Here is a 17,772-nt window from a genome sequence, read left to right as displayed (position 1 = left end):
TTAAAAAAAGAAAAAGAATGAACTAATAAAAGATGCAAAAATATCAATGAATCTCTCAATAACTATACTGAGCAAAGGAAACCAGGCATCCTACCCCCTGCAAAATAAAATAAAATAATTTTTAAAAGTCATTTTGTGTCATTCTATTCATATAAAAATCCTTTAAAAAAAAAAGATGAATCAGTAGTGAGAGAAATCAGCAATACCTGGGTAGCAGGTGGGAAGGGACATAATTCAAGGTGGCAGACAAAACTTTTAAGGGTTATGGCTATATTCACTACCTTGGTTGTGGAGATGGTTTCACAATTACACACACATGGTCACAAGGTATCAAATTGTAATTTTAAAATATTTGGAGTTCATTATGTATCAAATATACCAAAAAAAAAAATCAAACAAACAAAAACACCCCAGCCTGGGCTCCCACAGGCATGGCACCCATGGGGTGGTGGAGCAGGGTCCTGGGGTCAGAAGGCATCACTTTACCCCATGGGGAAGGGGGTTCCACCAGGGGGCCAGGTAAATGCCAGTAAAGTCATGGGAAGACAGAGAAAGTGCCTAGCCCAACCCTGGCATGTGGCAGGAGCTAGAAACCTTTCTCTAAAGCACCTGAAGTTTCCTTAGTGACTCCCACTGGCACACTGAGTGTGCCCCAAACCACACGGGAATGTATTTCCTTAGGGTCCCCGCTCAGTCCTGAAACACGCTGGCATGCTCTGAACTGTTTAGTGTGGCAACAGAATGCAGTTCCTGAGCCATCTTTAATTCCCACCCCAATTTATGATTGTTCAAAAAGACACACATCCCTTCTTGTCAGAATCCAGATTCACCGCTCGGGGCTGACAGGAGGAAATCCCACGCGTGGCCCTGGGTGGTGAGTGGACAGGCTCCAGCATGGCTTTCAAGAGGTCAAGGAGAACCCTCGAGGAGGCTCCCCAGGCGGGCCTCCAGGCCTCCAGGCCTCCTCACACCGCAGCCAGCCTTCCCCAGCGGCCCGGTCGCCAAGCCAAGCCCTGCCACATCCCCACCCTATGTGGCCTGCTTCCCACGAGCCTGGCCACTCAGTCTTGTCCACAGGCAGTGCCCGTGGTTTGTCCTGGTGTGCCGTTGGATTCGACCACGTCGGGCGCACTCGTGTTCCCCCAGAGTCCACGTGTTGAGGTTCGAACCACAGGACCTCAGAACGAGACTGTATTTGGAGACGTGGTGCTTAAAATTTTTAAGATTTTATTTATGTTTTCATGAAAGACACAGAGACAGGCAGAGACACAGGCAGATGGAGAGAAGCAGGCTCCTCGCGGGGAGCCTGATGTGGGACTCGATCCCAGGACACTGGGATCATGCCCTGGGCCAAAGGGAGACGCTCAACCGCTGAGCCACCCGGATGTCCCTGGAGACTAGGTCTTTAAAGAGGTGATTAAGCCCAAATGTGGTCCAACTAAAGTGGCTCCAATGTCATGTGACCGATGTCCTTCTAGAAGAGGCAACAAGGACACTGACACACAGAGGGAGGACCACGAGAAGATGCAGGGAGGGCATGCTCACATGCAAGCCAGGGAGAGGCCTCCGGAGAGGCCACCCCAGCCGACACCTTGACCTCTGGCTTCCAGATTCTACAGCTGCGAGGAAATTAACTTCTGTGGTTTACGCTCCACTTTGTACGGCAGCCTAAGCACATAAAGACAGAGGGGGTCTCCCAAACACCCCAGCTGCCTCTGCAAAGCCCTAGGTGTGAGCCTGGCTACAGGTGGGAGGAGGAGGGGGAGGAAGAGGAGGAGGAGAGAAGGAAGGGGAGAGGGAGGAGGAGGGGAGGAGGAGGGGGACAGGGAGGAGGAAGAGGAGGGGGACAAGGAGAAGGGGGGACAAGGAGGAGGGGGAGGAGGGGGGTTGGAGGGGGAGAGGAAGGAGGAGGAGGAGGAATCGCTCCAGAAAGAGCCCTGGCACTGGATGTTAATTAACACTCTTGGCAGCCACCCACTGTCAGGATCAGCAGAGCGGGGAGTAAGGGCGCGACGTGACATCTCACTCATCTCACTCATCGTCCTGAGATGTGAGCGTCACTTTATCCTCAGGGAAACGGGGTGGAGCGGACACTATCACTCCTTTTCCAGTGGAGAAGTAGGGGCGCTGAAGAGGCAACTCCTTGGTCCTGGGCCGCTGTGGCCAGTTTAGGAGCAGCTCCAGACTCAGCTTAGATTTTGCAATGCTGGAGGCCACGCATGAGCCGTGAGGGCCCAGAGAAAGGGGCCTTCAGGAAGACCTGGGGTGGGGGGCGGGGGGTGGGGGCAGGGGACATGCAGGCCCATTCGCACACCCAGGCACACAGTCACACCCATGCATCTATAGGCACACACTCGAAGGTACACTCACGTGTGTGCACACTCACATGCACCCACACTTGCTCTCATGTGCTTACACACTACATGCACACAGTCTTGTGCCCTCCACACCTCCCAGCGGCTCATCCTCACACACAGTCCCCATACTCCAGTCCAAATGCCACACAAACTCACCCTTCCACTTGACCGCAGGACACACCACAGGGCAGAAAAGAAGATGCCATGGATGACGGCAACTCGCACACCACACACAAAAGGGCACTGTCCAATCAGTGGACAGACTGTGGATTTTTTGTGTGATGATCCTCCTGGCCAGCCCCAAGCGGAGTAGCTTTTATTTCAGCTGTCTCCTAAAAATCCCAGAAATCACTGTAATTGCTTTATGACTTGTTTCACAATTCAAAGTTGGAGGCAAAGTCCGTTTTAGAAGCTGAAATCAGTCATTTGAAAGCACATTCCTCCTCCTCCTCCCCCACTACCCGATTTTGCGGCTACATCAAAAAAATAAAGATTTTCTCATTTTACCAATGTGCCTTGAAGCAGATGTGTGTGAGGCCTCTAATGCATCAGGTTAATCACGAGCATTTGGGGGTGTTCGTGCCATGTTGCATAACCACAAGAACAGACTTATTACTTAAAGTAAATTTATTAGGTGTTTGGGTGCCCTTTTGCAATGAGAAATCCATCTCATAATTCTTGTGAATAAATCAGGTTTTTATTCTGGTCATAAACATGAATTTTTCTTGTCTAGATGAAAACAGTTTCATTCCGCCTAAAGAGAAATGGGATGGGGGGAATAAATGGAGGGATGAAGGCAATCTGGTCCCTGCTTTTTTTTCTGCAGTGACCAAGCAGTCCCATTTCCCGTCACTGACTCAGAGTCTGGACCCATGTTAATACCTTTTCCATGTCCGTGTGGCCTTTAGAAGCCGGCAGGATACCAGCGTTAAAGGGACCGTGGGGGGACACCTGGGTGGCTCAGTGGCTGAGCTTCTGCCTTCGGCTCAGGTCGTGATCCCAAGGTCCTGGAATCGAGTCCCACATCGGATTCCCAACAGGGAACCTGCTTCTTTCTCTGCCTGGGTCTCTGCCTCTCTCTCTGTGCCTCTCATGAATAAATAAATTAAATCTATTTTTAAAAATAAAATAAAAAGGACCATGGGGCCTTCTCTCCAATTTGCAAACAGACAGACACATGTCTTCTGGATTCATGCAAAGAGAGCCTTCTAAGAAGAACAGCCATGTGCACCATGTGTATGACGTCTGGGGTACTTGGGGCATATTAGGTTTTGTAATCCCCATAGAAACCTCATGAGGCAAGTACTATAATCCTCATTTAACAGATGGGCAGAGGTGCACCTGGGTGGCTCAGTCAGTTGAGCATCTGACTCTTGGTTTTGGTTCAGGTCATGATCAAAGTCCTGGGATCAAGCCCTGCATCAGCTCCAGGCTCAGCATAGAGTCTGCTTGTCCCTCTCCCTCTGCTCCTCCCCGATCCTGTCTCTTTTTAAATAAATAAAATATTAAAAAAAAAAAAAACAGATGGGCAAACAGAGGTTTGGAAAAGCAGTCATTTATCTGAAGTTACAAGCCTGGGAAATGGCAGAGCTGAGACACGAACTCTGGTCTACTTAAAGCTAAAGCACTCCCTGCCACCTGCACATCTGTCAGGCCAGGAGGATGTCCTCACTGGCAGAAAAAGCTGCTACTGCAGCCAGGAGGGTGAAAGGGCTCAGGACTAGGAGTCAGGTCCCTTGGGTTCAGGTAATCGTTGACACCTGGGGCCAGTCTGCCCCTTCTAGAAGGGTGCAGCCCACTTGCCAGGGGGTGGGGGTGGAAGACTGGGGTGAGGCCTTTTAGAAACACCCTGAAGATGCACATGTGAACCCTCTGCCCGGGGTGTGCCTCAGAGAGGCACTCAATCATCTCCCCTGTAGCTTCTAGGAGCGCACTGACATGCCTTTCTCTAAAACTACATCTGTGAACTTATTTTTTCTCCCAACGATTCGTGCTTAGTCCTGAAGTATGTTTCCGGATATGATGAAGGGATGTTTTTTGAGTGCCTGTGTCAACAATTAAAGATTAATCCTGATCCTGCACGTGGAGAAAATCGAACCAGGAAGGAGCTGGAGCTCGTGTGTGGCCTCCAGAGAGCACTCCCAAACCAAATTACATGTGTTCACAGAGTTAGAAAGGAGGTACAGCCACACACTGAAGGCAATGCCTGGCCCTGCCAAACACTGCTCCAGAAAGGGGTTGGCACCACACCAAAAAAATGAGCCTAATTCTGAGATGGATCTTCAATTTTTCTATATCTCATTTTCTTTAAAAGATTTTATTTATTTATGTATTAGAGAGAGAGAGAGAGCAAGAGTGGGGGTGAGGGGCAGAGGGAGAAGCAGACTCCCCACTGAGCAGGGAGCCCGACGCAGAGCTGGATCCCAGGACCCCGGGATCATGCCCCCGGGATCGAGCCCAAGGCAGAAGCTTAATCGTCTGAGCCACCCAGGTGCCCCTCCATATCTTGTTTCAAGGTTTTCTTTATAATTGCCTTTTGCTTACAGCAACAACAACCCCAAATGAAATTAAAAATTCAACCAAAAGATCAGACTCCATGCTGCCCATCATAAAATCTGAAGCATGACTTCACTACAATACAATTTTGGAATACCACAGGAGGATAAATGAGCATGGCCTGGACAAATTTGGATATTCTAAAATCAAAACAAAACAGAAAAAAGCCCTAAAGATGTTCCTCTTTAGGCAGTTACTTACATCCTACAGAACAACAGAAGGAAGAAACTTGCCCCATGAAACTACTGGCTGTGCCACATTCTGTGCCAACAAAAATCTGAAGGAGGCCTAGATTCTGTTTTGATAGAAAGGTGCAGATTCCATTTATGGGATCAGATGCAGTAGTGAAACATGACCATAAAGATTGTGCAGAACCTGGAAAGATGTTTTTGATAGAAGGCTAAAATGCATACAAGGAAGGTATAAATGGTGCACACTCTGTGGTTAGCACTGGGTAGGTGTAAATCTGTCTAAAGATTAAAGACTGGATGAGATTATGCAAAATGTTAAATAGGCCTTGTTTCAGGGTGGGGGGCTTATCAATAACATTAATCATGTTAAAGCAACACATATTTTGGTTTGGTTTGGTTTTTAAGAAAAGGAGGAAAGGGAAGGGTAGTCCAACTGGCATGCTGTCGCCCAACACTGGGTCCAACACCCTGGATATGGAGGTGGCCACAGCTCAGCAGCTGTGGCAGCTGGAGAGCCAATGAGCATGGCAGGAGGCAAAGACAAAAGGGTCTGTACCTGCCTTGCAGAGAGCAGCTTTGAAAGAACTCCATTTCCCAGCAACATCTATCAATGTGTCATAGTGGGGGTTAGAATTAATTTGGGGAGAGGGAGAAATGTGTAGAAATCTGGTAAAGGAGAGGGCATTTCTGAAGGTGTAGGATTATATCAAAACCCTCTGGGGCCCTGCACGGGAAGAGCAGGGGATCCAGTGCCCAGAGTTTACCCCTATGTTGAAATCTAATCCTCAATATGATATTAGCTGATGGGGCCTTTGGGAGGTGATTAGGCCACAAGGGTGGGACCTTATGATGGGATTAGTGCCCTTATTAAAAAGACCTCTGAGAGGGGCACTTGGGTGGCTCTATGGTTGAGCCATCGGCTCAGATCATGATCCCAGGGTCCCAGGATCGAGTTCTGCCTCGGGCTCCCCACAGGGAGCCTGCTTCTCCCTCTGCCTATGTCTCTACCTCTCTCTGTATCTCTCATGACTAAATAAAATCTATTTTAAAAAAGTGCAAGAATCCAAAGTCATGTAGAAAGGCTGAATCTAATGAGATGATGCTCATGAGGGTAAAGGGGACATCCTGCTCTGGGGACCACGGTTACTAGTGTACATATGCTAGAAGGGAATCTGGGGGCCATGGTGACATATAACAGCCGAGAAAAGCCACGGAGACCACGGCCAGAGGTAAGGGAGGATGAAGAAGAGAGCTGTCTGGGCACACCTGATGGATACAGGGCTCCCTACACGAGTTTGGGTGTAGTGATCTTCTTGTCCTGGGAGCAGCTGAACCAGTTTCTCCAACCTGACCAGCCTCTCCCACCTACTGCAGGGTGACACAGGTATTCCCATTCCCTGTGTCTGCTGCAATGTGGGAAAAAGCTGGAAAGTGGGACCCCAGAGCCATCCCAGGATGGAGGTCAGCCCAGCCAGTCACTGTGGGGTCAGAAGAGCAACCATAAAGACCATACCCCATAAAGAAGGGGGTTGTGCTGGAGACAATCCCCGGACACACCAACCTTGCCTTTGACTCTGGCTGGGGGCAGAGCTGGAGACCTGACCTTGAGGAAAAGAGAAATTTTGTGGCTGAGGAGCATTCTCAAAGGGGGTGTGGTTATGAAAACCGTGGTGGGCTGGTGGATGACCGGCCCCCGCATGCCCCTATTCTTCTACAGCACCGACACTGCTGGTTGCTCCCCAAAACATTCTCAGTCCTCCTTCCTAACAAAGCCACCATTCTCTTCCAGTGGCAATGTGCCCAGCCTCAGGGGAGGAATCAAGATTGGTCCAGCCTCCTGTGGCAACCCCATTACCTTGCCAGTGACAGGATGATGGCAATTGGGGGCCTTGGCTCTGGTTGATGGCCATCCAGGATGTCTCCTGAGAGGTGCTGGGAGCTTCCCCTCTCTGACTCAAGAAAAAGAGAAAGCCTATTGAGAAGATAACTTTTTTCCTGCCCCCTTGCCTTCTACCTTGGTTACTCTTGTATGAAGACACCAGCTTGGCGCTACGGCAGCCATTTTGAAACCATGAGGAAAAGCCAAGAGAATGGCAGACCCTGGCCTGGCCCCCACTGGTGCCCAAGTTGCAGGACTAACCCAGAACTGCTAACTAACTTCCAGGCTCCTCTGGTTATGCAAGACAATTCAATGGCTGTACTGTTTAAGCCACCACCCTCAGGTATTCTGCTACTCACCATCAAAAGCACATTCATTGGCCAACACTATCCTCTATATTATTTTATTTGCTTGTCACTACACAGGTCCTTGTGAGCCTCACATTAGGAAACAGGAAGCTGCCGCCCAGGAAGTTGAAGAGGTGAGATGACACCAGCTGGCAAATGGCAGGACCGGAGCCCTTCTCTGCCAGCTGGGATAACTTCATTCCATTTGTGGACGATCCAACTTTGGGAGCCATGCTGCAAATCTTCAAAACCAGTAATGTAAATGTCTGATTAACATTTCCAAAATTTGTTTGCAAGAAGAATGCCCTGACAGCTGGCTCATCCTAAGCATGCTGCTATTTTTTTTTTAAAGATTTGCTTATTTATTTATTTGAGAGAGAATGAGCATAAATAGGTGAAGGGGTAGAGGGAGAGGAAGAAGCAGACTCTGCTGAGCATGGAGCCCGATGTGGGGCTTGATCTCATGACCCTGAGATCATGCCCTGAGCTGAAACCAAGAGTCAGCCACTCAACCGACTGAGCCACCCACACACTGCTATGTTTTAATACTCTGGTTTCTCTTCAGATTGCATTAATCTTTCGCCTTTTCCTAAACAAGTTGCTGTATTCATAAAGTTCTCCCAAATTGTTCCCCCACCTCCACGAAAACAAAAAACACAACAACAAGAAGAAGGAAAGAATAAAGGGAAAGTGAGCATGCCAGGAAGTCATTGGAAAGAAACTTTTTGGTCTGAGAGCCAGGAAATGTCAAGGAAACAAATGTCACTACAATTGACCCTCCATCTCCTCTGGTTCCGTGGGATTCCAAGACTGCCTCTTTATTAACGGGTACACTGTAGGGCAGTCCTGACAAGTGGCAGGCTGCCACAGAGGCTGAAAAAGCTACCTGTGATTCTGGGGTTTATGGTAATTTAACTAATAGATATAGTAGTTGATGGTAGGGAAGGAAATTGAATTTTACCCTGAGTCTCTGAGTTTTTCTTGTTTTCAAACTGATTGGTCTGGACAATGGAAGACCAGGAGCCAACAATAAATCCATTGTAAGCTGGAAATGGTCTCCTCTGAATACAGCTAAATATTTCTTTAATCCTTGTATTAAATTTGTCACTGTAGTATGAGAGCTATTTTATTTACTCTAAAATTTAAGCTGTTGTAACACTGTAATTATAGATGTAACAAGTGGGGGGCTTGATATCTTCGGCAACCTATTTAAGGCACTTTAAAAGCATAATATCAGATGCTTGGGTTGCATTTATATTTTCAAGTCACGATGAAGATACTATCATTAATGACTTTTTTATGTTCTGAAAGCCATCTCTTTCATTTTTGTATCATGGGAAGGGTCTTTAATAATCCCAAGTTAACATGAAAATGCCTTTTTTTTTTTTGTAGTTTCTCTGTCTACATTATCGGGCACATCAGCCAGTCCCCAAAAAAGTTATGTCACAGTTCTGTTCCCAAGGGAACAGACACATTGGGTCCCCTATTAACAGTGGCTTTTGTTGGCTTGTTTTTTAATTTTTTTTCTGACATTAAAGTGGTGTGTGGTTGGCAAGGATTTCTCTTCCTCAATTTGGATGTTGTTTCTGCCTCTAAAACTCTGAAAACAAGCTTGTTGATAAAGGACAAGCTGCAGGCACCCTCACATGCATCACTACTTCATCAGAGACTCCAAAGAGGCTTCACCAAAAATAAATCAGTACTGAAAGCCATGTTCAAGTCCAAACGTGCTTCCCTTAAGAGATTTTCAGCTCAATGTGTACTTGTCCTCCGTATGTAACAGTTCAAAGAAGTATCTTCACATCTATTGAAAGCCGATTACTAACCATGATCGTGCACCTCCCAGCCCCCACCCCTACTCCTCATCTCAGCCAGGGGCTCTAGGGTCACTGGCCAGCCAGACTGTGTGCATTTCCCATCCAGTGACACTGGTGAGAAGAATGGCTCATCACAGGAACAGACTGGTGTCCTGGCAAGAGATGCCTTCTCACAGAGGACCCCCAGACAACCGGAAGCTCCACCCTGAGGGCGTGAAACCATGGCATTCTGACACTCCACGGGCCAGTCTGGACTCCAAGCACTTAATGCTCTTCAACTACATCCAACTGAACCGAGTTCAGTTAGCTAGTTGTACAACATGTTTACCAACGTCCCATGCCAGCCTGCTGAGTGGTGCAGGGAATTTCACCTGGAAGTCCCAGGATGTGAAATTTCCCCTCTGCCTTGCTAGTCAAGAGCAGAGAGACTGAGACAGAGCCAGAGACAAAGAGACATGAAGCTCTGCCCAAGAATTTTTAGCTCAAGCACTAGAATCCCACCCAGGTAAAATCAGTGCCTCGGGAGGGAGCAGAATGAAGTCATTGTAGTCTCTCCCCTCAGATCCTTAATCCTCAAGGTCTGGGACTTGTGAATCCACACTTTTTCAGCTGTGGCTGCTCTGCCAGGACACCTGCCCCGTGCCTGCCACCAGAACGTGGACACAATTTGCAAGATCCTTGTAAAAGATTTTACCGGGATTTCCATTTTGCTCCATAGGGGCTTGCGGTTTATTTTTAACCAAGAGGGGCCTCCTATCAGAAAGGACGGCTACAGTTATTGCTCTAGCAGAAATGTTACTGGGCCTCCATAAATCAATTCAACACCCTGGCCTCTAGGGATTTGCCAAAAGATAACAGGCAGCAATTATGAAAGCTTCACCACCAGTTGCCAGCAGGGCTCCACGGAGATTTCGGAAGTCTGGGGGCACACTTTCAAGGCAAAAATTGTAAATCAGGGACTCCTGGATGACTCAGCAGTGGAGTGTCTGCCTTCGCCTCACAACAGGACCCCAGGGTCCTGGGATGGAGTCCCCCGTTGGGCTCCCCGCGGGGAGCCTGCTTTTCGCTCTGCTTCTCTCTGTGTGTCTCTCATGAATAAATAAATAATTTTTAAAAACTGGAAAACACGAAGCATCAATTCTGCTCAAAACCATGCTGGAGGACAGGTCATGCTGGTTTAAATTAAAGCCACTGAGAAACAGGGACTTCGGACTAGAGGGTGTGGGGCAATCTTCTCCCATTCCCCCAAAGATTCCAAATGAACTCAAGAGTGGACACAGCTTACTTGATACCTTGATAAAGATCACATTGGACGCAGTTTAGGGGAATCGGTAGGTAACAGGCCTGGCCTACGTCTCCTTTACCTTGAAACCCTGGCCCTTTTCAGGCTATCTTTAAGGATGCTAGGATCCAGGGATCCCTGGGTGGTGCAGCAGTTTAGGGCCTGCCTTTGGCCCAGGGCGCGATCCTGGAGACCCGGGATCGAATCCCACGTCGGGCTCCCTGCATGGAGCCTGCCTATGTCTCTGCCCCCCCCCCGTGTGTGTGTGTGTGTGTGTGTGTGTGTGTGTGTGTGTATGTGACTATCATAAATAAATTAAAAAAAAAAAAAAAAAGATGCCGGGATCCATTTTTCCCAGGAGACCCCTGGCCAGTCCACCTGCCTGTCACAGTTCTCTGGGAGTCGGGGAGGGAGGCACTGCGGCACCAGAAGCGGAGGTTTTTAATGAAAATGATGGGTGAGCACTTTGAGGCTCCCAATGTGGCTTCTGCTTTGAGGACACACAACAGCAACCTTCGAAGTGTCACAGAGTTTCATAAGACGCTTCCAACCAGAGCAAGAAATTTCAGGATGTATCTGCATCGCTTGAAACCAGAATCGCTTTGGGTTTTGTGTTTGTTTTCCTGCCCCTCATCTTCCCAGGTTTCGGTGGCACTGGGTGTCCACGCGGGTCCGAGAGCCCCGGAACGCAGCCCCTCCAGGATGGAGCCGCCCGAAAACAAGCGTCTCCGGAGGGCGGTGGACAGGGAAGGCTGGGCTGACCAGGTCGCTCCGAGGCCCTCGCCTCCGCCGGGGCCGCCCGCCCGCTGGGGAGCCCGCGCGTCTCCAGGGGCTGCGCAGCGCTGGTGCCGGCGGCCGCTCCGCTCCGCTCCGCTACCGAGGAGGCTCATCCGCCCGAGCCTGGGCATCAGCCCCGCGCAGAGGAGCCCGGCGCCCCCCGCCGCGGGAAGCGTCCGGGGCGAGCGAGCGCACAGCCCCGGGGAGCCTCGCGCCTCCAGCTCCGAGACCCTTCCCAAGTCCCTAGTCTTTCCTCGGACTCTCCCGCGGCCAGAGCGGGGACCGCAGGACGCCCTCGGGGACCGCACCCGCAACCTCGGCTCGCCGCGCAGGCCCCGGGGGGAGAGCCCTCGCCGGGCAGAGGCGCCGCCCCGCCCCGCCCCGCCGCGCCCCGCGCCCCGCGCCCCGCGCCCCTCACCTCGCGCAGCAGGCGCTCCAGGTGCGGCTCGGCCCAGGCGGCCAGGGCGCCCGGCGGCCCCGCGCGCCGCAGCAGCTCGCGCTCCTCCTCCAGCGTCGCCACCCGGCCCTGCAGCGCGGCCGCCTGGGCGCCCAGCAGCAGGCAGGCGGCCGCGGAGCCCACAGAGAGCAGCAGGCACAAGGCGCTCACCGCCCAGGCCCCGGCCGCCGTCGCGGGGCGCCCCCCGCCGCCGCCCGCCGGGCCGTCCTTCCGCGCGTCGCCGCCGGCGCGCTGGCCCGGGCTCATGGCGCGCTGGTCGCGCGGGGGTCTCCGAGGGGGCGTGCGGGGCCGCGGGCGCGGGCTGGCGCGCGGGAGCCGGCGGGAGAGCCCGAGGCACGAGGTCGGCCGGGCGCGGGGCTTGGCCTCCGGGCAGCAGCGGAGCGCGGCGCACGCCCCCCTCTCCCCGCCAGCTCCTCCGCAGCGGCCACTTTGGGCAGTTTCCTCTATGCAAATAGGCCCTGCCAGAAAAGGAGCCGGGACCCACCCAGGGGAGGAGCGGCCCGGCCGGCCCCGCGCCGCGAGGGGCGGAGAGGGAAGGGAGCTGGCTCCGCTGAGCCCCCCGCCCCCGCCCGCGCGCGCCGGGCCCACGCCTGGCCCGGCCCGGCCCGGCCCGGCTCCCCGCCTCACCTGTCCCGGTCGCCGGGCTGCTCCCCACTGCCGCGCGCGCACCTCCGCGGTGCCCCAGCCCCAGGGCCCCTGCCATCCCCAGAGGTCTGCGCTGCGCCCAGAGACGCAAGCGTCTTCTGCAGCCCGCCTCGGGCTGGAGCATCGTCCGTGGCTGGAGGAAATGCCCCTAAACTTGTGAATTAACCTTTCTGACACTTTTTAAAAAGTTCCTAACCTCAAATCCCGTGAAGTTAGTGAGTCCGTCCTGGACGGTGCCTTGGCGCCACTCGGTGGCCGAAAGCGTTCTCTGCGCCACTCGCGCTTACAGACGCAGTCCGGAGGTGGAGATCTCTCTGAGCAGAAAGGTGCCTCTTAGAATCTTAGCGCTCTCACCATTTATTAGGTGCCAGACATGCGATGCTGGGAGCTGAAATGATAAGATCTTGTTCCTGACTTAGGAGGATTTTCATTTGAGAAAAATCGAGACTATCACAAATGGAAAAGATGGGGAGAAAGATCTCCAGCTTTCGTTCAGGAGATGGCTTCATTCTGTAGTGGAAGCGCAACCACACTGAGCCCACTGCGCGGTCCTGCTGCAAATTTAGATCACAGGTAGGAAAGCCTGAATGAGAAGGAAGAAGCCCTTACAGGTTGGTGGGGGTTTTTTGGTTTTTGTTTTGTTTTTTTGAGATTTCATTTCTTTATTTCAGAGAGAAAGAGCTCAGAAGCACAAGCATGAGCAGGGGGAGGAGCAGAGGGAGATGGAGAAGCAGACTCCTCACCGAACAGGAAGCTGGATATACAGGACTCTATCCCAGGACCTGCGGATCACGACCTGAGCTGAAAGCAGACGCTTAACTGACTGAGCCACCCAGGTGCCCTGAGGCCTTCACAGTCTTTCCAAAGAAAGGGAAGAAAGGCTGGAAGTCAGGTGTTATATTTATATTCTAAAATGGGTCTCACCATAACACTTCCACTAACATCTATAATACTCAAATAAAGCCAAATAAAACTTGATGCTTCCACTAATGTCTATAATACTCAAATAAAACCACTTAGATTTTTGTGATTTGGGCAACTCCACAACCATTTTTGAAAAAAAAAAAAAAAGATGTTATATCTATATCTTCCCTCTCACTTTCTGGCTATCTATGGATTATTAATTTCTGTAGCCAGATTACAAAACTGTTGGCCTCCAGCTGACATGTTCCTCCTTACTCCCTTAATTCAGAGGGGAGAATTACCTCTGAGAGTGGGATAAAACAGAAGTGATTGGCATCTTACTTCTCCAAATAGCTATGAGCTTCCTTAGGTAAATTGGGGTTATGGTTAGGTGATTATACAGAGATAGGTCTCAGGCTATGCTAAAATCAAGTGTGTGCCCAATAAACAGTCTGAAAAGTAATTGCTAAGCAAACCAGATTGTCTACTCAGAAAGAGCCCAACACCATCTTATAGGTTAGCACTTCAGTCTTGGTGCAGACACGTAGGCTAATTGCCCATCACCTGTTAATGTTACTGCATGTCCCCGTGTTTATAGCAGCATTATCTACAGTAGCCAAATTATGGAGGCAGCCCAAGTGTCCATCGACTGATGAATGGATAAAGAAAAGGTGGTTAATATACATACAATGGAATATTACTCAGCCCTAAAGAAGAATGAAATCTTGCCACCTGGAATGGCATGGATGGAGCTAGAGTATGATGCTAAGCGAAATAAGTCAGAGAATGAAAATACCATATGATTTCACTTCTATGTGGAATTTAAGAAACAAAACAAATGATCCTAGGGGAAAAAGAGAGAGAGATGAACCAAGGGCAGCCCCAGTGGCGCAGCGGTTTAGTGCCGCCTGCAGCCCAGGGCGTGATCCTGGGGACCTGGGATCGAGTCCCACGTCAGGCTGCCTGCATGGAGCCTACTTCTCCCTCTGCCTGTGTCTCTGCTTCTCTCTCTCTCTCTCTCTGAATAAATAAATAAATCTAAAAAAAAAAAAAAAAGAGAGATGAACCAAGACTCTTAACTCTAGAGAACAGACTGATGGTTACCAGAGGGGAGGTAGGGAGAGGATGATGGGGGAGATAGGTGATGGGGATTATTAAGGAGCACACTTGTGATAAGCACCACCAGGTATTGTATAGAAGTGATGAATGACTAAATTGTATGCCTGAAACTAATACAACACTGTATGTTAACTCACTGATACTTAAATTACCAAAAAAAAAAAAGAAAAACCCACAATGCTAAGCTCATTGATCCTTTAGCCTTTGTCTGCCTCCTACCTCACTATCTGGAATGTTCTGCTCTCAGGTCTTTGAACAGCAAGTTCTTCCTTCGAGTCAAGGTCCCCAGGTCCTCAAACCTCACCGCCTCTGAAAGACCTCCCCTGGCTGCCCAGCCTAAGGTATTTGCACCCGCTGCCCCTCCTCCAAAGGATTACTCAAGGGATTAGGCCATTTATCACTGTTTGAAGTGACCTTTTCATTAGCAAGACATTTGTCTTGCTCACCACTGTTTTCTCAAGAAACAGAACAGGATCTGACACAGGCTGATGCTTGATAAATATTTGTCAAATGAATTAAGGAAAGGTGAAAATAGGTTTACTGCCTGCGGCTCACTTTAAAAGGCTGGGAAGAAAATACTCTTATTTTTGTTAGTTGGAGTCCTAGAAGGAACAGATGGCATCCTCGGACTATAGACAGCCTGAATGTAAAGACTCTGTACAAAGTGAGGCAGTTTAAGGGAAGTCAACGGGGGTGGGGTTTGCTCAAGAAGCCTCCTGGGGTATCAACAGTGGGGAGCCATTATCATTTCTAACTGAAGGCCTGAGGAGAAGGAGCTGTTGTGGGAACCCCATGAATGTTCGGAGCTATAAAAAAAGTATGCACAAGAGGAGCTGTGGACTCTGGTTAAGGGCCACCATGAGGCGGAAGGTGGGAGTTGCGGGGGGAAATCTTTCTCTCTTCCTGCTCTCTGATCTGCTGGGTCTCCTCCTTCCCACTGACTGAACCGACAGGGCAGGGAACCCAGATGATGCAGTGCAAGAGGTGAGCCTGCTAAGGACAGAGGGGTGGAGAGATGAAGAGCAGCTCTGTAGGGTGCGGGGGGGGGGGGGGGAGAAGAGAATCTCCACCATGTTACCAAACATGCATATAGCACCTACCGAGCTCAATATAGCTACTGCTGCTTCTGGATGGCTAACCCATCAACAATAGGTACTAATCTTCAGGGAGACCAACTGGCTGCTTGGTGGCAAATCACCTATTTTGGATTCTGTCTGTCTTCCACGGGCCAGCAGTTTGTCTCTCATGAGGATAGCTAGCCAATCCAGGTATGGGTTTCTTTCCTGTCTGCAGAGACTCAGCCAGAACCACTATGCTTACAGACTGCACAGCATGTAGGTATGGAATACATTACAACATAGCATCTGAACAGGGACCCACTTTACCATGGCAGTGAGCCCATAACCATGGAATCCACGGGTTGCGTGGATATGCTGCACCAGCCAGAAGCAGCCAGGCTCACAGAAGATTGTAACTGCCTTTCTTTTTTTTTTTTTTTTTAAGGTTTTATTTATTCATTCATTCATGAGAGACACAGATAGAGAGAGAGAGGCAGAGACACAGTGGAAGGAGAAGCAGGCTCCATGCAGGGAGCCCGATCTGGGACTCGATCCCAGGTCTCCAGGATCACGCCCTGGGCCAAAGGCAGGTGCCAAACCGCTGAGCCACCCGGGCTGCCCTGGAACTGCCTTTCAAAGGCACAGGTGAAGAACAAACTCATAGTATTCAGACACAATACAGTGGTGCCTTTATCTATGGGGAATAAATTCTTTATCCATGGGGAATAAATTCCAAGACCCCCAGGGGATACCTGACACTGTAGATGGTACCAAACCCTGTATATACTATATTTTTCTCCTCTATACATTCCTGTGATAAAGTTTAATTTATAAATGAGGCACCATAAAAGATTAACAATAAAAAATTGGAACAACTATAACAATATACTGTAATAAAGTTATAGGAGGGATGCCTGGGTGGCTCAGTGGTTGAGTATCTGTTTTTGGCTCAGGGCATGATCCTGGGATCCTGGGATCCTGGGATCCCGGGATCCAGTCCTACAGGAGGCCTGCTTCTCCCTCTGCCTATGTCTCTGCCTCTCTTTCTGTGTCTCTCGTGAATAAATAAAATCTTTTTTTTTTTAAGATTCTATTTATTCATGAGAGACAGACAAAGAGAGAGAGAAAGAAGCAGAGACACAGGCAGAGGGAGAAGCAGGCTCCATGCAGGGAGCCTGACGTGGGACTCGATCCCAGGTCTCCAGGATCACGCCCTGGACTGAAGATGGCACTAAACTGCTGAGCCACCTGGGCTGCCCAAATCTTAAAAAAAAAAAAAAAAAAAAAAAAAAATAGAGCTATAGAAACTATCCAGAATGAAACAGAGGTAAAAAGGTTGAAAAAAAAATAAGCGGAACATCAGTGAGCTCTGGGACAGTTTCAAGTGAATAACTGGAGTCCCTAGAGGAGACGACAGAAGACATTTTTGAATAAATAATGGCTGAAAAACAATTCCAAATATGATAAAAAAAAAAAAACTATAAACTCACAGAGGATTTTAAGGAACCCAAGTAAAAAGAGCATAAAGACAACCACGGCAAGCACATCATAATCAAACTGCTTAAAAAGAGTGGTAAAGAAAAAACCCTAAAAGCAGAGAAGAAGACATGTACAGAGGAACGAACACAACAGAAGACTTTCCACTGGAAACTGCAACCCAGAATATAGGGGAGCAATATCTTTTGTCAAGCAAGAATTCTATATCCAGTGCAAGTATCTTTCAAAAACCAAAGTCTAAATAAATACTTTGTTACAAAACCTCAAAAGATGTATTACCAGTCGAACCACAAGAAAAAGAAATGTTAAAGGAAGTAATCAGGCAGAAGGAAAGCTGTATCAGATGGAAATATGGGTTTCCATATTTGAAAAACACCGGAAATGGTGACTATGTGGGTTAATATAAGAATTCTTATTTAAATCTCTTTAAAACAAAATTGATGTTTTATTTTTAAAAAATATTTATTTATTCATGAGAGACACAGAGAGAGAGGCAGAGACATGGGCAGAGGGAGAAGCAGGCTCCTTGCAACAAACCTGATATGGGACTTGATCCCAGGACTTGATCCCAGGACCCCGGGATCACGACCTGAGCTGAAGGCAGATACTCAACCACTGAGCCACCCAGGCGTCCCAAAAATTGATGTTTTAAAGCAAAGATAAGACTGTATTGTGGGGTTGTAGCATATGCCTAAGTAAAATGTGTGATGACAAGAGTATGAAACCCAGAAAAGGAGAATTGGTAATTGACCATTAGAAGATTCTTTTGCTCAGGGTTGTGAGTTCAAGTCCTGCATTGGGCTCCATGCTGGGCATGGCACCTACTTAAAAATATTTATGTTTGTGTGTGTGATCCTTTTGTTATATATGTGAACTGGCATAATGTT

The 17,772-nt window shown here is 49.3% G+C and overlaps 1 protein-coding gene across 1 annotated transcript in view; it reads right to left on the bottom strand.

Moving 5' to 3' along the window:
- Positions 1–11,909, bottom strand: part of COL23A1 (collagen type XXIII alpha 1 chain) — a 322,070-nt gene extending 310,161 nt beyond the window's left edge. The window contains exon 1 of the mRNA XM_077911224.1: positions 11,625–11,909. Coding sequence (XP_077767350.1) covers positions 11,625–11,909 — 285 coding nt within the window. The remainder of the gene's footprint in view (positions 1–11,624) is intronic.
- Positions 11,910–17,772: the final 5,863 nt, after the last annotated feature.

The sequence above is a fragment of the Canis aureus genome, chromosome 10, assembly GCF_053574225.1.
Source record: "Canis aureus isolate CA01 chromosome 10, VMU_Caureus_v.1.0, whole genome shotgun sequence".
Lineage (NCBI taxonomy): Eukaryota > Metazoa > Chordata > Mammalia > Carnivora > Canidae > Canis > Canis aureus.
The sequence above is the reverse complement of the archived record's forward strand: the minus strand, read 5'-3'. Positions and strand labels throughout refer to the sequence as shown.